Source organism: Loxodonta africana, chromosome 13 (genome assembly GCF_030014295.1).
Source record: "Loxodonta africana isolate mLoxAfr1 chromosome 13, mLoxAfr1.hap2, whole genome shotgun sequence".
Taxonomy (NCBI): Eukaryota; Metazoa; Chordata; class Mammalia; order Proboscidea; family Elephantidae; genus Loxodonta; species Loxodonta africana.
Window position 1 is genome coordinate 69,181,091 of NC_087354.1, and position 26,791 is coordinate 69,207,881.

The 26,791-nt window shown below is 38.4% G+C and overlaps 1 protein-coding gene across 5 annotated transcripts in view; it reads right to left on the reverse strand.

Moving 5' to 3' along the window:
• The window catches only part of PRMT9 (protein arginine methyltransferase 9), a 30,159-nt gene extending 3,603 nt beyond the window's left edge, over positions 1–26,556 (reverse strand). Inside the window, exons 1-10 of one of the 5 annotated variants that reach the window (XM_003417543.4) lie at positions 26,368–26,556; positions 23,919–24,067; positions 21,278–21,514; positions 20,597–20,764; positions 17,849–17,951; positions 16,911–17,017; positions 9,646–9,838; positions 7,900–8,083; positions 4,506–5,226; positions 800–953 (exon numbers count right to left, since the gene is read on the reverse strand). In XM_003417543.4, coding sequence (XP_003417591.2) covers positions 800–953; positions 4,506–5,226; positions 7,900–8,083; positions 9,646–9,838; positions 16,911–17,017; positions 17,849–17,951; positions 20,597–20,764; positions 21,278–21,514; positions 23,919–24,067; positions 26,368–26,556 — 2,205 coding nt within the window. Of the gene's footprint in view, positions 1–799; positions 954–4,505; positions 5,227–7,899; positions 8,084–9,645; positions 9,839–14,055; positions 14,181–16,910; positions 17,018–17,848; positions 17,952–20,596; positions 20,765–21,277; positions 21,515–23,918; positions 24,068–26,367 lie in introns of those variants that run through there. The other 4 variants (XM_064267551.1, XM_023557141.2, XM_064267552.1 and 1 more) reach the window with 4 other exon arrangements.
• Positions 26,557–26,791: the final 235 nt, after the last annotated feature.

The following is a 26,791-nucleotide window of genomic DNA, read 5'->3' on the forward strand; positions in this document are numbered from 1 at the left end:
TCTCCAAGACTCCTCGTTACGCCTTTTATTCCTATTTATGTCAGTCCCCAGAAGGAGCTCTAGACCGACGTCACCTCTCACTGTCTGCACTCTAGTCCCCATACAGCTCTACCAGTCCCACATAGTGTGGCTCCATTTCTCTTATTTCTCAGCCTAGTCTACAGGCTACTCCTATCATCTTTCCTGATTTCTTCTCTGTTCCCAACCTCTTTGTCAGTTCTCTAAGGCTCAATGCTCAGCCCTCTTCTCTTTCTACATACCCTCAAGATGGTTTCATCTAGTCTTATGGCTTTAAATACCATCCATATACTGTAACTGGAAACCCTGGTGGCATAGTGGTTAAGTGCTACAGCAGTTTGAATCTACCAGGCGCTCCCCGGGAACCCTATGGGGCAGTTCTCTGTCCTATAGGGTCGCAATGAGTCAGAAGCAGTGGGTTTGGTTTTTTGGTTATATGCTACTGACTGCCAAATTTTTATCTCTGCCCCCTCACACACACACACAACACAACATGATCCTCCTGCTATTTTCCCCTTTATGAGTAAATGGTAACTATTGTTTCCAGGTTAGATCCAAAAAACAAAGGGTATTCTATCTTTCTCATACTGCATATCTAAAAAATGACAGAATCCCTTGGCTATTCTGACCCCTAAGCTGATTTTCATCGTAAGTTCCTTTGCTCTAGGAAACATTCCCATCCTAACCCACCTAAACAACACAGTGACTGGATAGAACTAAACAGAGAGAAGGTAGACTGTGGATAACAGTCACCTGGCTGAAGTTTCTTCTAGACACTTACCTGAAACTGGTTAATGAAAGGTGCTATATTTACTCCAAGAGTACATTCTGTTCCTTGAACAGCACTCTCTTCTACCAGTATCTGTGACTCTACAAGTAACCCCAACATCACCACATACTGAGGAAAGATCTTGCCTCCAGACTGCAGCAAACACCTAGAGAAAGAAAAATGTTTAAGGAACATTCTGATTCCCTATATTTTATAAATACCAATAACTAAGAGCCATGATCAATTAGTGACTACTGACTGTATACAAACAATCTAATGACCTTGGAGTGTAGCTCAGAAAGGTAAACCACAGCAAATAATTTCTCAGCAAGTCAAAGTTACTGCTGATCTATGGAAGAGAAAAAAAACAACCTGCTTGATGAATGTAAGTCTTAATTCAGGCAAGAGTCATCAATCGATGCTAAAACTAGTGAACAAAAGTTTGATGAAGAAAAGGATATTTTCATAGTCTCAGTATCACTCCATAAATGACTTATTCATTACAAAGGAAAAAAAGTAACTTACTGTGAAGAAACCTGCAGGATACACCTTAAACCAAATTACCAAAGTTAACATCACCAATGATAGGAGGAAGTTAACTGTGTGTCTCCCGATAAAACTTACTTGGAATTCCTCTCTAAGATGCATCATCTGAATCTAAACATTAAAAAAAAAAAAATTCTACATTAAAGTTATAAAAGGCTAAAGAACTGTTTGAGAACAATGCAGGCTAGAGAGGCATGAGAACTAAATGTATAATCCTAGAATGGATTCTGAAGTAGGGGTGGCGAGTTGGGGGATAAAGGACATTACTGGGACAATTGGTGAAATCTGAGTAAAATCTGTAGATTAGAAAACAGTATCCATGTAAATTTTGATTTGATAAATGTACTGTGGTTATGTAAGTGAATGTCTTTGTTCTTAGGAAATACACACCAAAGTATTTAGGGATAAAGGGGCATGATATCTGGAACTTACTCTCAGAATAATATAGCAAATGTAGTAAAATATTAATTTGTGAATCTGGGTATACAGTGTATGATAAATTCTTTATATTGTTCTTTAGCTTATCTGTAAGCTTGAAAAAAAATTTTTTTAATTAAACACTCTGAAAGAAAAAAAAAGTATAAATCCAGATGTTCTAGAAAAGAATGGACTGGAACGGAAGGCATCAGTATGAACTCATAGTTTTATATAGTAGATAGATCAGACATAGGTGTATATACAGACACAGGCATGTAAGTGTATGATTGTGCATTTGTATGTATATGGATCTGTACACATGTATGTACGTGCACTTACACACACACAGACACACACCATTTCCTATCTTTGTCTGCTGAGAAGGCCTAGAAATAATGATGCACCAGTAGCGATGAGCACACCTACCATGAAGATCTTGGTTTCAAAATACAGTTCTCCACTAAATGGAACCAGGGCTTCTTGGAGAAAAACCAATTCCAGGGCTGGGCCCGAGAAAAGATGAGTCTAGAAAATCTGGTTGAGCCAAAGTAAGAACATGCTCAAAGAATGACGAGAACATATCAAAAAGATATAGGAGCCAGTTTGAAGGTGCTCCCACTGGCCAAAACTGGGACAATTTGAGCATCAAGTAAATACTGATAATAATGGATTATAACCCACTGAATTAAATTTAAGCCCGTAACAATATAAATAAATTTCTGGAGCAGAAGAGAAAGCTCTTCCTTACCATACATCGGAATGCTAAATAACAAATACAGAAAAAATGATGGAATTACAAAATCATCAACAGAGGTTAAAATTAGTGAATAAAGTTTCATGAGAAACAGAGTATTTGCACAGCTCAAAATATCTCCCCATAAATGATACATTAACCACAGAGGCAAAGTAGGAAAACGGCGTGGAGAAACGTGGCAAACACAAGCTTAACCAAGTGACCTTAAAAATCAACATCACCAGTAACAAAACAAATAGATCTCGTGTGCCTTCTGGTACGATGTACAGAGACCACAACATGAAGACATAAGACGAATTCAAATGGAGGGTTGTTAACAAAATAAGTAATTTGCACTCTTCAAAAATGTCAATGTCATAAAAGACAACCAAAGGAACTATTCCAGATTAATTAAAGAGACCTGACAACTAAATGTAATGCACAATCCTGCATTTGAACCTGCACTGGGAATAAAGAGCTTTATAAAAAATACTATTGGATCAAGAGATAAAATTTAAATATGGGCTGCGGATTATAGTATTGTTATCTAATAACAATACTACCTGATAACAATATCTAATATTAGATAATATTAATTTCCTAGTTTTGTTCTTTTTACTGTGGATATGTAAGACAATGTCTTTGTTCTTAGGGAACACACACTGAAGTATTTAGTGGTAAAGGGATATGATGGCTCTAACCTATTCTCAAAATAATTTTGTGTGTGTGTGTGTACATATATACATACGTGTGTGTGTGCATGCAAAGAGAAAAGGAGAGAGAATGATAAAGCAAATTGGATAAAATGTAAACAACTGGTCAATCTGGGTAAGTTATACAGGAGTACTTTATACCGTTCTTAAAAATAAATTTAAAATTAAATAAAAATAATTACATAAGTGTATGGCTTTCTGAGACGACCGAACCAAGTAAGTCAAACCTCATTCGTGTTAGGAATTCATAGCCGAAGTGCTTTCAAAGACAACTCATCTAGTATTCTTATATAGATGAAGAAACCTGAGGATTAGGGATATTAAGTGACTTACAGAAAATTTTACGTTTTCAGGAATTGAGTGACAACCTGAACTCTTCAGGCTCCTTGTTCTGTGCCCTATCAAGAACACTTGTTTAAATTTTTATTACATATAAGTCAAACCTCACGATCCCCATAATTCCTGACGTGACAGGATTGTTTTAAAAAAATGGTGATGGTTTTTATTGGTTACTACATAAATATATACATTTGGTAACAAAAGAAAATGAATATGAAACCTAAAGAATAATTAACTATATAAACGAAATACTTTTTCTTGGTCTTCTCAAATGCATCTTTTTCAATGGATAATTTGCCCTTTGCTGTTGTAATCTTCAGTCTGCACCCCAACCACTGATCCTATACCACAAAAACAACCCCTGGCGCTCTACCCCAATATTTTTTATTCAGAATACATTTCTTAAATCTAGGCCCCCAAATGTAAAATAGTGCCATCTTTTCAGATCTGAGCAGCATAACTGAAGGACTTTGAGGCTTCACCAAATTTGCTTCCAATACCAAATATTAGGGTCAATTTTACCTCAAGCAATCTAAACTGAAGGAGAAATACCTTTAGGAAGAGAACTGTATTATAAAATGAAAACTTTTAATCTGAACAGATCTGGGGCCTTGTTCCAAAGAAGCAATTTGCTTTCCCAATACATCATCAAATGTGTACTTCATGTCTCTTATATCATAAGATGAAGTTTGATTTGTCCTTCCTTACTCTGAATTTCCTCTTTTCGGTTCTTATACGTCTCTACTTTTCCCGTATCATATATAGGCAGGCTAATCCTAAAGTGGTCAATTCTTCGCATCTACCTTGCAGAGTCCCCTTAGAGGACAATCAGGAATGACACACACACACAAAGGCAAGAGCTCACAGGTCCCGAACAGCAATACTTGAGGGCCATATAATTATCTCAGCTTTACGGTATGCCATTAAAGAACTAAAACAGTGAACAAGTTTGAGCTCAAAAAAACCTCACCTGGATATTGCCGCTTTTTCCATTATTTCCTGCTGAATGAGCCCAGATGGTTCAATGACATCCAATATGATTATGCTCCACAACTTGTCTGATTTTGGCCTCTGCAACATCGCAGACTCATCCTCCACGTGTCTCAGCCAAAACTCAAGCGTTTCCTTAGGAAAGTGATTGGCCTCGGAAATGAGGTCTAGAGCAATGCGATGCTGGTCTTTCTCCACAGAACTGTAAGGTTTAACCTGCCCAAGTGAGCCAGCAATTATCGGCAGAATAGAAAAGCCTTCAGACACATCTAACACATAGTAAGGGTCACGGGCGCTCTGCAGAGAATTCTCATTCTGTCCGCTTCCAGACTTCACCTCCTCACTCTGACACCGAATACCCACAGCCTGCAACAGTTTCTCCGGAGTCAGCGCGGACAAAACTTTCCTCATTGCCGTTTTAAAGCCTTCATGATACGGGATGTTATTAAGCAAAGCTATTTCTGTGGACTCCAATACACACGTCTGCTCTACAGAATCTGGTTTGCTGGTCTGAAGGTTAGCCAGGGCACTACAGAGTTCAGCCTCATTTCCTAAAGATGGTGACTCTTCATTCTTGGTAAAACTTTTCACAACATCCATTTCATGTTCCAAACCCAAGACCTGGATACTCTGGATTCTTAAGTAACAGTCCTGACAAGACACTTCCATCGTCACATGGTCCCCAGGCTTTATCCTGTAGTCTTCATTAAACAGTAAGAAAGAACAAAATTAAAATTCTGATTAACAAAGACCACATAAACATCCCCCCCCCTTTAAAAAATCGTTACAGGAGTTACATCTCTTCATTTAATACACAAAAAACTAGGAAAATTCCAGCTGCTTCATTTAGGGAAAACCTCAAGTTTGAAGATTTAATTAACTGGTAGCATAATGGGGAGCATCAACACCTCCGTTATTAGACCCGTCCCTGGTAAGGAACCCAGCGAAGACAAATGACATTCAGGGACCAATACCAAACCTTACTGTAGATTAACGGGACATTTTTTCTCTAAGAGAAATTTCCAAAAGGGCAAAGCAGCACCCAGTAGAAGCTCATCAGTAATGTTTCTTAACTACAAGTATTTAGACACTCCTGCATGTTTAAGAATTTGAAGGACTAAGTCCTATAATGAAGTAGTACTGTATCATGTGCTTTTCCAGGAGCTTTCACACGTAGCCACACTTTAAAATGTAGATGTACGACCCAACTCCTTTTCATCAGCCCTAGAATGACAAAGACCTTTGAGAGTAATTATTAAGACTACCTTACTTAATCTTAAGTGTTTGAAACACTTTCCACAAAAAATTTGAAAATACAAATTATTATTCTTGTGTTTAAACATTTAAAATTTCCTTTCCCTAAAGAGTTAAAAGTGGGGGAGGGGACATCTGTGTAAGTGACTATACCCTACCTCACTGCCATCACAGCGAACCTACAGGACAGAGAACTACCCCATAGGGTTTCCAAGGCTGTAAATCTTTACAGAATCAGACTGCCACATCTTTCTCCCGTGTAGCAGCTGGTGGCTTTGAACCACTGACCTTTTGGTTAGCAGCTGAGCAATTTAACCACTGTGCCACAAGGGCTCCTTGTAAATTACTATAAGAGTAAAAAATAAACAAACAAAAGTAAAAAATACCATTTATTGAGTACTAGCCATTATGGTAGGCATTTTACACCCATTACCTCTAATAATCCCCATAATCCTCCAAGATAGGTAGTTATCACCCCATTTTTTAATAGATGACACAACAAATGCTCTGACAAATAACCAGCCGGGCTAGCCAGGGGGCCAGTAAGTAGCAGAGCCAAGATCTGAATCCAGATCTACCTAACTGACTCCAAAAACACCATACTAGCCACAACACTATACTAACTCCATGACTTAATGACCTTCCCAAATTAGGTTCTTGATTAGGAGACTAACTTATTACCTCTCACTTTTGAAAGGATAGAGATTTTTAAATAGGGGCTTACAGATACTGATACTTCTTAGGCATAACCAATCACTTCATGAGATTAGTTTTCTTGAACACTTAGGGTCACAGTCTCATGGGACAATTCAGTCAACTGGCATAATATAGTTCATAAATTTTACATTCTACATCCTACTTTGGTGAGTAGTGTGGGCTCTTAAAATCTTGCAAGCAGCCATCTAAGATACAACTATTGGTCTCTATTCATCTGTAGTAAAAGAGAAAGAAGAAAATCCAAGAATCAGAGAAGGAACTGGACTACAGGACTAATCGTCTCCATGAACCAGGGCCTCCTCTACCCTGAGATCAGAAGAACTAGATGGTGCCCGGGTACCATTACTGAACATTCTGATCAGGGTCACGATAAATGGATCCTGAGAGAAGGAGAGAAAAATATAGAACAGAACTTCAAATTCACAAAGAATCCAGACTTACTGGACCCACTGAGACTGGGGGAATCCCAAAGATTACTGTCCTGAGATACTCATTAAACCTTGAACCAAAACTACCCCCTGAAGTCACCTTTTATCTAAATAATAGGTTAGCTCAGAAAGTAAAGAATGTCACCCTTGAGTACCATGCTCTTTTTAAAAATTATCTACATGAGACCAAAGGGACATCAGTTAATATAAAGCATGAGTGAGATGTTGGAGGGCAGTGAGACTAAGTTAATGGGAATGGAACAACTGGAACAGAAATGAGAATGTTGACGCAATGTGAAGAATGTAATTATTGTCACTGAACATTAGGTGTAGAAACTGATGAATGGGAATGTTTTGCTGTGTGTACTTTCACCAAAAATACAATATTAAAAAAAGAAATGAGAGGGCACAGCTATGCCCCAATAAAACTTTGTTACAAAATAAAAAAGGACAGAGTTCACTCCTGTGAACTATACTGCTACCCATCAAACTACTGATAGGAAAATATCTTTTCAAAAAATAACACAGAACTTCCCTGAAAAGTCCATGGATGCATGGACTCCTTAAAACTGTCTGCAAACGTCGTGCCTGTGTGAGTACATGCATTTTTCTACGACAGGGCTCCACAGATGCCATCAGATTCTCCATGCGTTAAGAACTCCACTAAAATAATACTTCTTCAATACTTCCCAGAAAAAAAAAGATTAGCATTTCTCTCATCTACTAATAACCAGAGTAATCAGAGCTAAAGAAATTTTTGAATGGTATGGAACAGAGTTGTGTTTGAGTCTCTCTTCTTAACTGTGTTAATTATTTAAAACTACTTTTGAATTAAAAAAATAACATTCTGAAAGACTTAACAGACCTCCCTTCACTGGAAACTTCATATCAAAGTTTTATTTATTTATCTTTGTTGACTCAAATGTTTAAACAATTAAAGCAACAAGTTTAAAAAAAAAATCAGAAAAGATATACCTGCAAGGTCCTGTACAGGGTAGACAGCCTGTTCCCAACACGTTTCCTCACTAGGGCTTGTGGATAAACTATGTTCATCATCAAGCTGGAGTACAAACCACACCACAACAGCATCTAGCGTGCCTTCTTTACTAACAGGAATACCAATCTTCTCAGGTTTTTTAGTTGCAAGACTTTTTAACTCCTGATAAAATGTAAAAGGAATGAGAGTATTTTATACATTTATTATATACATGCCTCAATATCATGTCGTTTTCCATCTCTGTAAGTTCTCAGCCCTGCACAGCCCCTTTAGGGGAATTGCTATCTTGGCACACCTAAACCCATTTAAGGCACAATGGATCAGAAGCTCTATTATACTGAAATACCACTCAGCTATTAAAAAGATGTGGCAAACACACATTACTGATGTGGAAAGAAGTCCATGATACAATATGGAATGAAAAAGGCAAAGCAATAGGTATTGTTTTGTTTTCTAAAAGAAAAAAAAAAGTGTGTTTATATATTTTTATAGAAGCATAGAAAATCCAGACTGGAAAGATAAACTTCAAACTAATGACCTTGGGGGGAAGGGGACAAGATTTAAAAAGAGAAGAAAAATACTATGGCTTTTTCCTTTCTGTTCTGTATTACTTGAATGTGTTAAAGCAGGCAGATATTACTTTCAGAATTAAAGCCTTAATAAGGATTTTATTGTGGCAAATAAAAATAAACCCAGATAAGGGCTTAAAATAACAAAAGGGAAGCTTCTGGGTAATTAGCAACTACAATCCTTTTGTTTCTTATTGGGATATCGTGTCTGATAATGAATGCTCTTAAAGTTTAGAAAGACAGCTCAACCTCGGTAAACAATGTCAAAACTGTTAAGTTAGCTCTAGACCACCTCAAGAAAAACCTAGTAACAACTGCCCTAGCAATTTCTACTTTGCTTAGGCAAACAATTTTAGTTGTTTTCCTATAAAAGTTTTTATTAAATTATAAAAATCCTTTGTCCCCAGGTAGGTTTCACCTAACAAACTTATGAACTTGAGTATTTAACCCATTTTTAAAGACCTTCAAAGAATTTTATGGTAAGTTTCTCTGGGTATGTCCTTTGTTAGCACATCTTTCTACCTCCCACCAACACACATATACATACCCTAGTGTGACCAACTCATCCTGGTTTACCTGGCACTACCCCAGTTTTAAACTGAAAGTCCCATGTCTCAGGACCCCCCAATGTCCTGGGTGAACTGGAACAGATGGTCACCCTAACACACAATCTGGAGATTTGGAATACTATTCATCTGAAAGAATATTGTTAGTTGGAAATGGCAGCATGACATAAAAGTGTCACACCTGGTTTAGGGCACTTTAGAAGTGTCACACCTGCGTTCACATGCTGTATAAATTGAAAAAAATTATTCAGTGTGACAGTTTCCTCAACTGTACAGCCCAAGGACAATTATAATTCTATCGCAGAACACATGTGAAAACACCTGGCAGATTACCTGTTCCCAACAAGTCTTCTGGTTTTTTCTTATTCAGTATTTAAGTGAATTCCTAATCACTTCAGGAGGGAATTCTGGCTGCCCTGTCTTCATCTTCTTTAATAAAGTAATGTAAATTACTTAAAATGAGATTATCATATTATAATCTTAAATAACAGAATTATATGTAAATTCTTAAAATAAGATTATCATATGTATTATCTTAATGTGTGAAATGTAATGCTCAAAAACCAGTAATCAAACTTTATTTTTTTACCTGAAGATTGTTGAAATCTACTGTCATAATTTCAAAGTGTTCAGTCAGAGCCAAATATCCCCCAGGAACTCGACTCATCTTTTCAGTTGTATAAGGTTCAAGTGCTTCTTCAGAATCTAAAGGACAATATGCTGGACTCTGAAATTTCACACTTGTTGGCAAATGGATACCAGCAATGTCCTTAATACCCACCCTGATGGAAGGAGAAATAAAAAGGTGGGGTAGAAAGGGAGAAAGATGGGGTTTTTAGAATCAAGTATTACCATCTAATAGTGAGTCCAGAAAAAAACATAAAAGTGAAATAAAACTTCACGCGCAGAAGTTTCTTAAACACAATTATGCACCCGTATATACAACCGCTAACCAGAAAGAAAATAAATAAGACTACATTAAAATTAAGAACTTCTCATCCAAAGACACCTGGTAAGAAAGTCAAGTCACTAAGTGGGAAAAGATATTTGCAATGCATATATCCAACAAAGGGCTCATACTCAAATATACAGAGAACACCCTCTGAGCACATACATGAGCATAATCTGGGTAGATTCCCAGAAGTGGAATTGCTGGGTCAAGGTCTTTAAACATCTTAACTGTGTTAGATAATGCCGAACTGAGCTATTAAAATGTGGTACCAACAGTATATAAATTTTTCCAGAACCCTGGTGGCATAAGGGTTAAGAGCTATGGCTGTTAACCAAAAGTTGGCAGTTCAACTCCACCAGGCACTCCTTGGAAACCCTACAGGGCAATTCCACTATATCCTATAGGGTCGTTATGAGTCGGAATCGACTCAATGGCAACGGATTTTTTTCTGAGAAAACAGGATATTATCAATCACTTTTAATATTAGCTAATACAAGTAGTTTAAAAATGTTATCCCATAGATTTAATTTCCATTTCTCTGAATAAAAGACATTTATAAATATTGTTACAGGCTGAACTGTGTCCCTCCAAAAAATGTATGTCACCTTGGCTAGTCCATGATTCCCAGCGTTGTGTGACTGTCCACCATTTTATCATCTGATGTGATTTTCCTATGTGTTGTAAATACTACCTCTGTGATGTGAATGAAGTGGGATTAGTGGCAGTTATGTTAATGACACAGGACTCAATCTACAAGATTAGGTTGTGTCTTAAGTCAATCTCTTTTGCAATATAAAAAAGAGAAGTGAGAAGAGAGACACGGGGACCTCATTCCCACCAAGTTAGAAGAGCTAGGTGCCTGTGCTAAGAAGCTCCTAGACCAGGGAAAGACTGATGAGAAGGACCTTTCCCCAGAGCCTACAGAGAGAGAAAGCCCTCCCCTGGAGCTGGCACCCGGAATTTGTACTTCTAGCCTCCTAAACTGTGAGGGAATAAATCTGTTTGTTAAAGCCATCTACTCATGGTATTTCTGTTATAGCAGCACTAGATAACTTAGCCCCCACGTGTCTGTCAGTTTGTCATACTGTGGGGGCTTGTGTGTTGCTGTAATGCTGGAAGCTATGCCACCGGTATTCAGATACCAGCAGGGTCATCCACGGAGGACAGGTTTCAGCTCAGCTTCCAGACTAAGACAGACTAGGAAGAAGGACCCAGCAGTCTACTTCTGAAGAGCATTAGCCAGTGAAAACCTTATGAATAGCAGCGGAACATTGTCTGATATAGTGCTAGAAGATGAGCCCCCCAGGTTGGAAGGCACTCAAACATGACTGGGGAAGAGCTGCCTCCTCAAAGTAGAGTCGACCTTAATGACGTGGATGGAGTAAAGCTTTCGCGACCTTCATTTGCTGATGTGGCATAACTCAAAATAAGAAGAAACAGCTGCAAACATCCATTAATAATCAGAACCTAGAATGTACAAAGTATGAATCTAGGAAAATTGGAAATCGTCAAAAATGAAATGGAATGCATAAACATCAATATCCTAGGCATCAGTGAGCTGAAATGGACTGGTATTGGTCATTTTGAATCAGAAAATCCTATAGTCTACTATGCTGGGAATGACAACTCGAAGAGGAATGGTGTTGCATTCGTCGTCAAAAAGAATGTTTCAAGATCTATCCTGAAGTACAAAGCTGTCTGTGATAGGATAATATCCATACGCCTACAAGGAAGACCAGTTAATGTGACTATTACTCAAATTTACGCACCAACCACTAGGGCCAAAGATGAAGAAATAGAAGATTTTTATCAGCTGCTACAGTCTGAAATTGATTGAACATGCAATCAAGATGCATTGATAATTACTGGCGATTGGAATGCGAAAGTTGGCAACAAAGAAGGATCAGTAGTTGGAAAATATGGCCTTGGTGACAGAAACAATGCCGGAGATCGAATGATAGAATTTTGCAAGACCAACGACTTCTTCACTGCAAATACCTTCTTTCACCAACATAAATGGCAGCTATACACATGGACCTCATCAGATGGAACACACAGAAATCAAACTGACTACATCTGTGGAAAGAGATAATGGAAAAGCTCAATATCATCAGTCAGAACAAGGCCAGGGGCCAACTGTGGAACAGACTATCAATTGCTCATATGCAAGTCCAAGCTGAAACTGAAGAAAATCAGAGCAAGTCCATGAGAGCCAAAATATCACCTTGGGTATATCCCATCTGAATTTAGAGATCATCTCAAGAATAGATTTGACACACTGAACGCTAATGACCGAAGACCACACGAATTGTGGAATGACATCAAGGACATCATCCATGAAGAAAGCAAGAGGTCACTGAAAAGACAGGAAAGAAAGAAAAGATCAAGATGGATGTCAGAAGAGACTCTGAAACTTACTCTTGAGCGTCGAGCAGCTAAAGCAAAAGGAAGAACTGATGAAGTAAAAGAACTGAACAGAAGATTTCAAAGGGCCTCTCGAGAAGACAAAGTAAAGTATTATAATGACATGTGCAAAGAGCTGGAGATGGAAAACCAAAAGGGAAGAACACCCTCGGCGTTTCTCAAGCTGAAAGAACTGAAGAAAAAATTCGAGCCTTGAGTTGCAATAGTGAAGGATTCCATGGGGAAAATATTAAACGACGCAGGAAGCATCAAGAGAAGATACAAGGAATACACAGAGTCATTATACCAAAAAGAATTAGTTGATATTCAACCATTTCAAGAAGTGGCATATGATCAGGAACCGAAGGTACTGAAGGAAGAAGTCCAAGCTGTTCTGAAGCCATTGGCGAAAAACAAGGCTCCAGGAATTGATGGAATATCAATGAGATGTTTCAACAGACAGATACAGCGCTGGAGGTGCTCACTCGTCTATGCCAAGAAATATGGAAGACAGCTTCCTGGCCAACTGACTGGAAGAGATCCATATTTATGCCTATTCCCAAGAAAGGTGATCCAACCAAATGTGGAAATTATAGAACAATATCATTAATATCACACACAAGCAAAATTTTGCAGAAGATCATTCAAAAACGGCTGCAGCAGTATATCAACAGGGAACTGCCAGAAATTCAGGCCGGTTTCAGAAGAGGACGTGGAACCAGGGATATCATTGCTGATGTCAGATGGATCCTGGCTGAAAGCAGAGAATACCAGAAGGATGTTTACCTGTGTTTTCTTGATTATGCAAAGGCATTTGACTGTGTGAATCATAACAAACTATGGATAACACTGTGAAGAATGGGAATTCCAGAACACTTAATTGTGCTCAGGAGGAGCCTTTACATAGATCAAGAGGCAGTTGTTCAGATGGAACAAGGGGATACTGATTGGTTTAAAGTCAGGAAAGTTGTGTGTCAGGGTTGTATTCTTTCACCATACCTATTTAATCTGTATGCTGAACAAACAATACAAGAAGCTGGACTATATGAAGAAAAACGGGGCATCAGGATTGGAGGAAGACTCATTAACAACCTGTGTTATGCAGACGACACAACCTTGCTTGCTGAAAGTGAAGAGGACTTGAAGCACTTACTAATGAAGATCAAAGACCACAGCCTTCAGTATGGATTACACCTCAACATAAAGAAAACAAAAATCCTCACAACTGGACCAATGAGCACCATTATGATAAACGGAGAAAAGATTGAAGCTGTCAAGGATTTCATTTTACTTGGATCCACAATCAACAGCCATGGAAGCAGCAGCCAAGAAATCAAAAGACGCATTGCATTGGGCAAATCTGCTGCAAAGGACCTCTATAAAGTGTTGAAGAGCAAAGACGTCACCTTGAAGACTAAGATGCGCCTGACCCAAGCCACGGTATTTTCAATCACATCATACACATGTTAAAGCTGGACAATGAATAAGGAAGACCGAAGAAGAGTTGACGCCTTTGAATTGTGGTGCTGGTGAAGAACGTTGAATATACCATGGACTGCCAAAAGAACAAACAAATCTGTCTTGGAAGAAGTTTGGCTAGGGTGCTTCTTAGAGGCAAGGATGGCGAGACTGCATCTTACATACTTTGGACGTGTTGTCAGGAGGGATCAGTCCGTGGAGGAGGACATCATGCTTGGCAGAGTACAGGGTCAGCTGAAAAGAGGAAGACCCCAGCGAGGTGGACTGACACAGTGGCTGCAACAATGACCTCAAGCATAACAACGATTGTAAGGATGGCACAGGACCGAGCAGTGTTTCGTTCTGTTGTGCACAGGGTCGCTATGAGTCGGAACCGACTCGACAGCACCTGACAACAACAACAATAGATAACTAAGACAAATATATTCACGCTTTGTTGCAAAAACTGCAAATATTTATCTCAGTCTGTTGCTTGCCTTTTAACTTATAGTATCTTTCACCAGATGGAAGTTTTCAACTTTTCTGTGGTCAAATTTCTCAATCTTTTATGGCTTTTGGAACCCTGTGTTTTGCTTTGGAAGGCCTTCATCACCTCATGAATTTTTTTCACACATACATTTAATTCAACTGGAATTAAAAGTAAAGATCTAACTTATTCCCCCAATGAATTATACCATCTGCATTTACTGAACAGTTTATCCTTTTTCTCGATGATCTTAAATTACCACTTTTCATGTACTATAATTTCTATAAATTCAAGGATCTGTATCTAAATGCTTTATTGTGTTCCACTGATCTATTTTTCTATTTCTGCATCAATGTATTACCGTTTTTTACATCTAAAAAGACATTTCAAAAGTTTCTTGACTATTCTTAAACATTTGTTCCTTCAGGTGAACATTATATTCAACTGGTCAGGTTCGAATGGTAATTTTTACAATAATGATTTGCGAATGTTTCTAGCAGGTTGAACAGCATTCATCTATATTATTTTCAGCTTGTTTTTTCACAGTCCTCAACCTGCACTGCTAAGCATTGCAAACTACACTGCAGTACTCACACAGACCTACTCCATCAGAATGTATGGCGTTTTTATTTTTACAAAAGCTCCTCTGGTGCTTCCGTTGTACAGCCAGAGGTTGTTGTGCTGTATAGGTGAATGAGTGACGAAGGAACCCTTTTTCAGAATGGTAGATACCAGTCACTTCATTCCTATTTTGCTTAGGCAAACAATTTTAGTGATTTTGCTACAAAATAGAAAGAAGAAACTACTGAGGACAAGGAGTCTGGAGTCATGCTACAGCAAGAATCCCAGCTACATGGAACCTAGATTTTCTGGTAGGCAATGAAGTAATATATCTCTAACACCTGAAAAATGCAAATACTCTCTAACTCAATAATTCCTTATTACCAAATTTATCCTAAGAAAATTATAAAGCTAAACCCACAAAGATGTAGGTACAAAGGTTTTCATCACTGGTTTTAAAACAAGAAAAGTAGAAACCCAAGGCCAACCCTTCAGGCAAAGATTAGACTGGACTATAAAACATTAAAATGATACTCGTGAAGAGAGTGCTTCTCAGCTCAAGTAGCTATATGAGACTAAATGGGCAGTTTCTGTCCAGAGGCGAGAGGAGAAGGCAAAAAGGGACAGGAGCTGGTTGACTAAAAAAAAAAAAAGGCACAGGAAATCCGGGGTAGAAAGGAGGAGTGCACTGTCACATTATAGGGAGAATAACTAGGGTTGCATAACAATGTGTGTACAAATCCTTGTATGAGAAATTAACTCAAACTATAAACTTTCACTTAAAGCACAATAAAAATAAAATTAAAAAATAGGAAAAAAATAAAAGCAGAAGCCTAAAATTCTAACATCTGAGGACTAGAACACTAAGACACTGATAAAAATCATGAAATAAATCTATTAACATGAAAAGGCTCACAAAGAAAAAGTTAACACTTTACTGATACTGTTGAAACAAAATTAAGTTTATATACACGTACACATTTATTTATACAGAGCTCACATTCAACTAGTACACTCTCATACAGCCAGCGTCACTGCCTGCTCAGTCAGTGCTCTGTGCCCTACCAATCGCTAAACATTTCTACGGTCACCTTGTAAGAAACAGAGAAAAGAGTAAGAATGTACAAAGGTGAACAGTGGTTATCTACTAATGAAAGGTTTAAGAAAATTTTTATTTTGTTTTACTTGTCAGTATTTCTTAAAATAACTTACAAGTTATATTTATGACTATTAAGTTATTCAGAGGAGGGGGTTCCTTAAAAAGTTTTAACAAAACCTGGATCAATATTTTCCAAAATACAACATTCATTAATGTTCAGGAATAAAAGTGTAACCAAAGAACATCTATAATTAAAAAGTATTTAATACCACATTCTCATGTATACAGTGAAACCTGTGAGAGCCAGAACTCGATGGGACTGCCTTGTTCTTCTGGGTCTTGCCAGTTTCCTGCCTTTGAGAGGGAGTAGCCTTATCACTTTTCTATCACTCATTTTAGTGGAAAATATTGGAGTTTTCCTTCTCTCACAGGCTTCTGCCTTACACACGTTCTGACTTTCAGAGGTTTTACTGTATCGTATTTGATGAGCAAATCTTAGAATCTCAAGGATAAGAAGATCCTAAAAGTTCATCCCATTCAACCACACATCATTATAATAAAGTTTAAGAGAAAAAGGAGAGAAGTAAATTAATTAAAACCAAAATTTATTTTCACACTAGAATTTTTGCTATATTTTGCCTCACGCATCAAAAGGATAATAGGTAGTATCAAAATTCATCTTCCATTAAAAAAATAAAAGATGGCTTTAAACCCAAAGTTCCATTTGAAAACAAAGTGAAATATATGCTAAAAAAAATTTAAGACTGCAGAAACATGAATTTAGAGATCAGAAAACTATAAACCCTTATGCAAATATACATCCAACTACATAACCTTTGAAATACAGTATACTATTTAAAATTACTATTTTAAGTGATTTAAATGGTAACTTGCCTATGATGTCTTCGTATCTCTGCACATTCCACCACCACCCCAAATATAACGGCACTTGCTGGTATAACTTTCCCGTACTTTTCACAACTGCCATCATCACCCTGCATCTAAAAATATAAGGATAAAAATTAAACAGTTATTCATACTCAAAATACGTGTATGATAACAAACTATGAAAATTAATTAAATAAAAAAACTTTAAAACAATAAGTATAAGCAGGGTTTTTTCCTTTCAAAAGTTTTTTATTTCCACCGTTATGTACTTTTTTTTTTTTTTTTGGTACAGGTATAAACACAAAGGACAGAGGGAAAGAAGGAAACTATAAGGCTACACAGAACAAAAGGTTATTGAGAAGAATTTTAACTGAGAGGTCAAAATCATTTCAGCAACCACGAGTTGTCGTCAAGTAAATTCTAACTCATGGTGACGCCATATGTGTCAGAGTAGAACTGCGCTCCGTGGGTGCTCAGTGGCTGACGTTTCAGAAGCAGATGACCAGGCCTCCCTTCCAAGGACTGTCTGGGTGGACTCAACCTCCAACCTCTCAGCGGACAGATAAGCACATCCACCAACCATACTAAAGCAGATACCACCACAAACCCTTGATAATTTGCCAAAAATGCAAGCAGCGAGGACTATGAAGCTGAAAGTACCTCTCTTTCTCAACCCTGCTCAAGGGTGTCACAATCAATCTGTCCACAGATTAACCTCAAATCCTATAAATTCCTTAACAGTATTTTTTTGCCCATATACCTCATTAGGACATACGAATATACATGTTATTAAATGGTTTTCGCATGGATTTCTTTCCAAATACACAGTACGTACCTTGATTATGGGAAATGTATTTCATATTTCATACTGCTTTGTAAATACACTAGGGTTTCAATAAATATCTGCTCAAACAATGGATTCTTAAGAGTATTTTCATGCTTACCTTTGGCTGCAAAAGTAAAGAGTCCCATGCATGAATCAAACTCTCCACAATTCCTTCTCCAAATAAACCTGCATCGACAGTTTCTGTTACAACTAGGGACACTCTATAGAATGATTTTTTAAAAATACATGTAAGTAAAATATCATGCTATTATATAAAGATGTCAAAGCTAAGAGATGAGAAGAAGGAAGAGTATATTATAGAAACAGTAAATAAGTAAAATTTTCAAATACAATTCATTTTTAATATCGGTTTCTGAATCTTGAGGAACCTGACTCTAATGTTCCTCAGGCTGCTCTGTTCTCCTCTCCTTATGTGTCGGGGACACTCGTCACTTGGCCCCGCTGCCTCCTCAGGCTATTCTTTCCTTGCCTAAATCCTTCAAAGTGGTTCATATCCATTACCTTTACAAGCCCCCTCCTTAACATAGGACTTCAACACTAAAATATTCTATCTTTGACAACCCCACTTTTATCAAAATGACTAATCTTTCTCAGTTCTGATTTTCCTTGACCTACAAATAACATTTAATGCAGGTGAGATGCCCTCCCTCTTAAAATTCATTCTCTACCTTCTATGATACTACATTACCTAGGCCTGCCTCTTACACATTGTCTTCTTCTGTGGCTTCTTTTGCTTTACACACTAGTTTTGGGTCTTCATGAAAGCCTAGTCCATAGAGCTCTGCTCTCCTGTCCATTCTTTCCTCTAGTTTCTCCCCTCTCTGAATTCTGTTAGCACTTACTCCCACTATCGTTTATATGTGTAGTTAAAAGATAAAAGTTTAATGAATATCCCTTATCTTCCTACCTAGACTGTAGGTGTCTTAAGGGCAGAACTATTTTGATACCCCCACAGCACCTAAACTCAGTATTACATATACAGAAAACATTAGTATTTAGGATTGCAAACATTTAGAATGTGAAAGGTATTTCAAATCATCTAGTTTAACATCTTGATGCCTAGAGATTTGGTCAAGGTCAAAATAAACTAATAACACAGAGTCTGAACTAGTATCCCTATCTCCTGATTCAAAGCCAGTGGACCTTTCTAAACTCTATCTGCAGAACAAAACTCCACATCATGACAAAATGCAGATTAATTTTCCCCCAAACTCTGTTAACCCAGAACTAAAACCATTTCTGAAGCCAACTCTTCAGACAGAGATTAGTCTGGAGTATAAAATATAAAGTAATTCTTAGGAAGACTGTTTCTTAGTTCAAGTAGATACACGAGACTAAATGGGCAGCTCCTGTCCGGAGGCAAGATGAGAAGGCAGGAAGGGACAAAAGTTGGTTGAATGGGCATGGGAAATCCAGAGTGTAAAGGGGGGGTGTACTGTCACATTATAGGGATTGCAACTAGGGTCACATAACAATATGCATATTAATTTTTGTATGAGAAACTAACTTGAGCTCTAAATTCACTTAAAGCACAATAAAAAAAAAAAAATTAAGGTAATTTTGATTCGGGACAGTGTTTAATTTCTATAAACCCACTGCCACTAAGTCGATTCTCAGTCATAGGAACCCTATAGGACAGAGTAGAACTGTCCCACAGGGTTTCCAAGGCTGTAGATCTTTACAGAAGCAGATTGCCACATCTTTCTCCCAGGGAGTTGCTGATGGGTTCAAACCGCCAACCTTTTGGTTAGCAGCCAAGTGCTTTAACCACTGTGCTCCTTTAAATTTCTGTAAAATGAGAATAATAATATGTCTTAACAATTTAATAGGACCTCTTTCATGAAAACAAATGTAAAGACCATTGAGAAGCATAAAGTACTATGTAAACATAAGTTATAATATAACTAGAAGAAGACATTTTAAAAAATCATTGTCCAAATGACAATGGAATCCAAAACAATGGTCCTGTTTAAACCTATAACCTAACCTGAAGTAAACTTCAAGTAAAATGAGACCATAGACACCCAGGAGAGGTACTATCTACTGCTACATAGAGAAAACCGTCTCAAAAATGATGGTGTTGGACCACATGATTTTTAAATCCCTTTTAACTTTACAATTCCACATCCTTGTGACGTGAACCAGAGTGTGGTAACATACTAAAAAGCCAACACTTATGGAATTATGTTTAAATCATTTGAAGGGCCCAGGCTGAAATAAAGAGAGAGCTGACACTTCTTAAGCTTGCATATTAGCCAAGGACATTCACACAAAATGAAATAAGTCCATCGAGCCTGATCTGATGCATGCAGTTATTACCCTTTTAGTATCATTTTTAAATAGTTATTGATTACATAGGAGGAATTATGCATTTTTACAAGCCAGAACACTAAAATTAACAAAGGTAAAGTAACTTGCCAAAGGTCAAGTTTATTTATTAAATTCTTTACTACAAATTTTCAACATCTTAAATATTTTTTATAAAGAATACAACCTTATTATGAAAATCTGTTGCATGCCAAAATAAGGGTTTAGTGTCTTGACTTGGACTACAAACCCAAAACGAAACCCATGGCCATCGAGTAGATGTGACACTATAGGACACATCAGAACTGTCCATAGGGTTTCCAAGGCTGTAATTCTTTACAGATAAAGACCGCCACATTTCTCTCCCACAGAGCAGCTGGTAGGTTCAAACTGCTGGCCTTTTGGTTAGCAGCCAAACCCTTAACCACTGTGCCACCAGGGTTCCCTTTGTTTGGACTAGAAGCTAGAAATGTGAGTAATCTGATTTTTAAAAAATAAAATAGCAAATTATAAACATGAAAATTAATTTATATTATACCTTTCAGGAATGTGTTTTGGAATTTCTATGTCCAGCGACTTCATATGTAAGAGTTTGATCCCTGCTTCCATCTTGTTTGCTGCCACTACGTCACAGGCAAGTTCATACATGGTCTTGGATAACTCACAGGCATACACCGAGTGTGCTCCAGCTTTTTTAGCAAATATGCTACAAGGGGAAAAAGCGCTCCATCAAGAAAAAATAAACCGCTAGCGTTTGTCAAATCTTAACAGAATTAAGATGTTTAAAGATGGGGTTTTCCTTTTATTCTTTAATTAACCTAACCATTATTCGTTCCACATTAAACATTGAACTAATATTTTTGTCTAGAAGCAACTCATAACAAAACAAGCATGAAGAAAACTAACAGTCTTTAACTTAGAAAAATAGATTCCACCAGATGAACAGTACAAAAGCTACTCTTAAAAATTATTATTCAAACTTTAAATAATAATCACTCCAAATTTTTCCTGGCACTTAAGTCCAGGTCTTGAGAAAGTAAGTTACAGTGAAAGATACAACAGTTGCACGGATAACCCTAACAAGATTATGAGAAGTAACAAAACTTCATTTTTCATTTTAAATTTCATTGTCAAATTTTGTATATTTGGCAAAACCTTTACTTTCCATTATCAGTACACACTTATAAGTATACATAATTAAAACACGATGACGACAAACCTTAGTATTCCAGTTCCTGTCCCAATGTCCAAAACACTTTTGTATCCTGAACGAACCGCCTTTTGGATTGCTGCATTATAAATCCTATTCCTCCTGATATCATTCAGCATGATGAAGTGCCAACGCTCTACCAACCAGTTTGCAACACGATAAAAATTCTCCTTTGCGTCATTGAAATCAGGGTTGAGCTTCACTGCTTTATGAAAATACCCAGCCGCTTCATCTCTAAAGCCCATTCTAGAGTAAAAAATGACAAAGAAAAAATATTCACCTCTGTGCTATCAATTGGAAACTCTGGTGGCATAGTGGTTTAAGTGATATGGCTGCTAACCAAGAGGTCAGCAGTTCAAATCCACCAGGCGGTCCTCGGAAACTCTATGGGGCAGTTCTACTCAGTTCTATGGGGTCGCTATGAGTTGGAATCGACTCGACAGCAGTGGGTTTGGTTTTTTTTTTTTTTTTTTGGTGCTATCAATTGTTCATGCTGCTGATCTGGCTTGGTAATCCTTCACAGCAACCCGAAACTTACCCAACTCAAGGATCACCTCCTTTGGGAGGTTTTCAGTGAGGGCTGCAATCCTCAATGACTTCTTTCTTTTCTAAACTCCTACTCTACTGATGCATTTCAGAACACTAACAAGTACTTGATTACAAATTACTGCTGTAGTAAAGGACAGCAGAAGTTCTCTTAGCTCCACTTAACCAACTCACTAGCATACCAATGCACCTAAAAACTAGCCCCTCTGTAAAACATAGCTAACTGATGTCTGTGGCTAGTAACTTCTTCTCTGGTATGCCCACATACTTTTTCTCTCAACAGCTGAGTTAAATACTCATCAATAGTCAGTTGCATTTGCTGCCAGACCAGTTTATGCCAGTTGTACGCGTTACTATAATGACATATTTTAATTAAATATTACAAAATATTTAATTAAATATTACAAAATATTTAATAGGGTTTATTTTATTAATTTAAAATGATTCGATGGCAATGGGTTTTATTACAAAAACTAATATCTAATCCTTAGTAGTTCTATACAGTCTTTTTACACACTATTAGTATGCAACACTTCAGAGTTCTTCAACACCCAACCAGCCTACACTCTCTCCAACTAGAGAATTCCCTGATAACATGTTTGGATGTGCAACAATGTCCAATTGTTATACACACTTCTAAACACTTACTCTCAATTTCTATACTTATCTGTCAGTAACTGGTAATTTGTGGAAAAGCACCAGAGCATGGGCCACAAATTAAACAGAACTGAGCTAGGAGAACCCTTCTGTACTCATACTGCTTCTCAAGCCCTTGAAGGCATTTGATCCACTTTAGAAGAAACTGAATCACAGTCTTCATTATGACAATGGATTAAGCAAAAAAGACACTCTGAAACTCCAAACAGGGGACCACACTGTAATAAAAGGCAATAGTCGTATGTCAGATGAGAGACACTTATACTTTAAAATAAAAATGACTGAGATTCGTATATGTTATATTTTTATGATTCCTTGTATTTTCTCAGAATTATTTCATGCACACGTGCCAGGGTGCAGAAAGAGTTAACAGTCCTATCCTTTGAAAGTCCTGCTTACGAGGTTGGCCCTTGGATTTTGGAAGGACTCCCAATACCCTGATAAGATTGGCCCACTGTGCCTCAACTGTTTGTACAAACAATGTGGTTTACACTGGACACCTGCTTCCTTCTGGTAGTCTGGAGTTTTGGTTCATGCCAGGCAGTGGGTACTTATGTGACCAGCCAGCAATAAAAACCCTGGGTGCTGAATCTCTAATGAGCTTCCCCGGTTGGCAACGTTTCACACGTGTCACCAAAGCTCATTGCTGGGGGAATAAAGGGTGTTCTGTGTGACTCCACTAAGAGAGGACCTTCAGAAACTTGGATCTGGTTTCCTCCGGACTTTGCCCCATGTGCCTTTTCCCTTTGCTGATTTTGCTCTGTATCCTCTCACTGTAATAAATCATAGCCATGAATATGACTATAGATGAGGCTTGTGAGCAAATTATTGAAACTAAGGTGGTCTCGAGGACACCCGACACAATTGCTTACTGTGTTATTGTCAAATTCACCCTTTTTGCCTGCTGTAACATTTTTTCTTTGCCACGTGGCACAATGTTAATCTTTGTCAGTAGAAAGTGCTGGAGAGATACTGCAAGAGGAAAGAATTTTGCTTACTGGTTCCAGTGTGCCTCCTCTAGGCCTTCTGCAGCACCAGGTGCCAGCAGTGCCCAGTAGTCAGCAGTTTGCCCCAGCAATCCTCCACTGGGCAGTTTTGTAATGGACTGCCTCAGGTGAGACACCTCCAGGTGCACAGTTTTCCCTGACACCCCAGAGGGCAAATTTCTTTGCCGTCCTGTGAACCGCAGCTCAGCCCCCAGCGGGGCAGTGGCTATTGTGTAGTATATTATATGATATTGAAACTGCTATGATATTACATATTATAACTACTATTCCTATATTCTTTTGACTTCTCTTTACTTCTTACTAGCCAATCCCTCAATTCTCCAACCCTTTGTTGTAGTTAACAGCTTTTTATTTTAAACTTTCCCTATTCAAATTACAACATGATTTATCCCTGATCACAGAGAATAACTCTCAACAAGTAATAATGAAATCATTCAAACCTGAAGAGATGTTCCCCCATGCTATTGCAAATCACTTCATCATCAGGAAATAGTTCCAAGGCCTGCTCATAGCAACCAAGCAAGTCTGGAATTCGACCAAGCGCATCAAGCTCTTCAGCCCATTTGAATAGCGTATACTGAAAAGTTTCCTTTACAAAAGAGAAAAAAAGAAACAGTAAATTAGTCAGTAACATAAAGGATGAAACACAATACAATGCCGGTTCAAGATTCCACAGAGAATGGAACTTACCTATTATTGAACAACTTACCTATTACCTACCACCCAAAGCATTTGGTAGGCATTGTTTGCTGAATAGACAAATGTGTAAATGAATGGATTTTACCACCTATTTGGCAATAATATGCAGAATTAGACAGTCTGACCATTCTCTTCTCTAAACTCTCTCCATTCTTAGCTGCCATATCACACTCTCCTGGTTCTCCATCTACCTCTTTTTTGTGGGCTTCTATGTATGTTTTAAGCTTGTCCTCAGCCCTTTTCTCATCCAAACCGAATGCATTGACTATCACCTGTGTGTTATGGGTGTTACATCTATACTTCCAATCAAGACTCTTCTTCTGAACCCCAGATTCAGAGATGCAACTTCCTATTAGTCATCACAACCAGAGACTGTGCCCCAAGCCATCTCAAAATTAGCTCAAGTATTTCCTGAACAACCAATGTGCCAAGAGCTGGGGCTAAAACACAGTGATAAACAACTCATCAAACCTTTCACCTCCTCTCCATCCCCATTGTTACCGTGTAATCTGGACCTCAAAACCTCTTGTTGGGCTATAGCAATAGCCTTCTCACTGCCAGCCTAACTCTAATCTCACTTCCTTCCAACCATTCTCCACACTGCAACACAATGGAGAGAGGGCAGGCTTTAGTTATCCCAGCTTTATCATAAACACATTTTAAATCATCTTTATATATTTTTTACATAAGAGGTAATACCTTAAACTGAATCTTAATGGAGTTCACCAGAGAGACAAGAATAAGGAGATTCTAGAGTATGAGGGCAAAAAACACAGATTGCATGAAATGGATCAGGGGATTTACAGGTAAGCTTGGTGTGCCTGGAGTTTGGGTTTAGGGGGTCTGAGAGAGTAGCAGAAAATAATACTAAAGAGATAGACCTTTTGCAATAAGCCCATACAAAGGAATATGGGCTTTTTTCTGGAGGAAACAGAACTAGTTACTGAAGCTTACTGAATACCAGGCATTGGAATAGAAATTTCAGATATACTTCTAATCCACACTAAAAATTTACCGAGAATTATTAGCCCTGTTTTACAAACAAGGAAACTAAGGAACAAATAATGGAGGAAATAGCACATGGATTGATCCATTACTCTACAGCTGCTCACTTACAAGAGCAAGCTGCATCCCAATATATTAACTTTCTCCTCCTTGAGTGGGCCAGTTGGTCCTGAAATTTACATTAAATTTAAATCACAAACATCACATCAGCACAGAACCATCTGAATCAACTTTGCCATATGACTCAACTTTACAAATCTAACCTTAAAATAAACTAAGATCTGACTGACTACTGAGATTGAGAGATACCATATTAAAGCAAAACTTGAGGCCAAAAACAAAATTAAGCTAAACCATTTTTTGAAATTTAGATTATTCTAACATTACTTGGAAAAAAAAATGTACAGCATTTCAACAGAATCAGAGTCACAAATAACTCAACTGAAACTTAAAGAATGCATCATGGAATGATGCTTCCTTTAGACTAACTAAATTGCAAAACTTTCCTCAATTACAGTAACCCGCAGCAAGCATTCCTTCCACACAGAGTAGGGGCAAGTGCAGAGGCTCTGAGGCAGGAGCCTGGTCGGGCTGAGTAAGGGGGAGGGAGAGGATCACCTGAGGCCTCCTTTGCCATACAAACGACTCTGGATTTTTGACTGAGACGGAAGCTTTGAAATGAAGTGACATCATTTGACTTTTATTATAAAAAGCTCAGGCTGGCTGTATAGAGAGAGACCGCAGGAAAGCCCAGTGGGAGCCTATTACAAGAGTCGGACGAGAAATGATAGAGGCTTGAAACTGGGGCAGTAAAGGAGGAAGTGGTGAGAAGTGGTAAGATTCTGCATGTATTTCGAAGGTGGAGCCCACAGTATTTCCTGACGGGTCGGCTGTGGGTGCGAATAAAAGAAGGCAAGTGAGAACGGCAAAAATTGCAACCACTAGCCACGCACGCTAACTCCCAACCCTTCGCCATATAAAAAATATATATATATAAAACATATATATAAATACGGGGTTGGGGGGCGGTTCTACTCTGTCCTGTAGGGTCGCTATGAGTCGGAATCGACTCGACGGCACTGGGTTGGGTGTGTGTGTGTGTGTGTGTGTATATATATATTTTTTTTTTTTTTAACGAGAAGATCGGAGGATCTGCCAACAAGTCAGAGAAAGCAAGGCCCTCACCTTCACGTCGTCTTTGAGCTCCGGCGCCAGGCTGAGCACGAGGAGGTAGTGAGCATAGGCGGTGCCGAAGTCCTGGGCGCCCAGGCAGTGCTCTGCGCTCTGCAAGGACCGCGACACCAGCTCGTCCCGGCCGGCCGCCCCGCCGCCACTCCCGGCGCTTCGGCGGGGCCTGAGCCGCGAGTTTGGCATGACAGAGCGGCTGCCCTAAGCCTGAGCGTGCAGAACCAAAGGAAGAAGCTTTTGACAAACGGAACTCGAGGAGGAGCTGGATGGCTACGCAGGCATTCGCCTACCTCGAGCTAGATAACGAGTACAAGAAAGTTATCCTTCGCCAGCGGGTGAGCGCGCCCGCCTCCACCCAGCCAGAGGCTCCGCCCTCTCCCTGCCCGGCCGTCTCCTCCTCCAGCGACTCGCAACGCCGCAA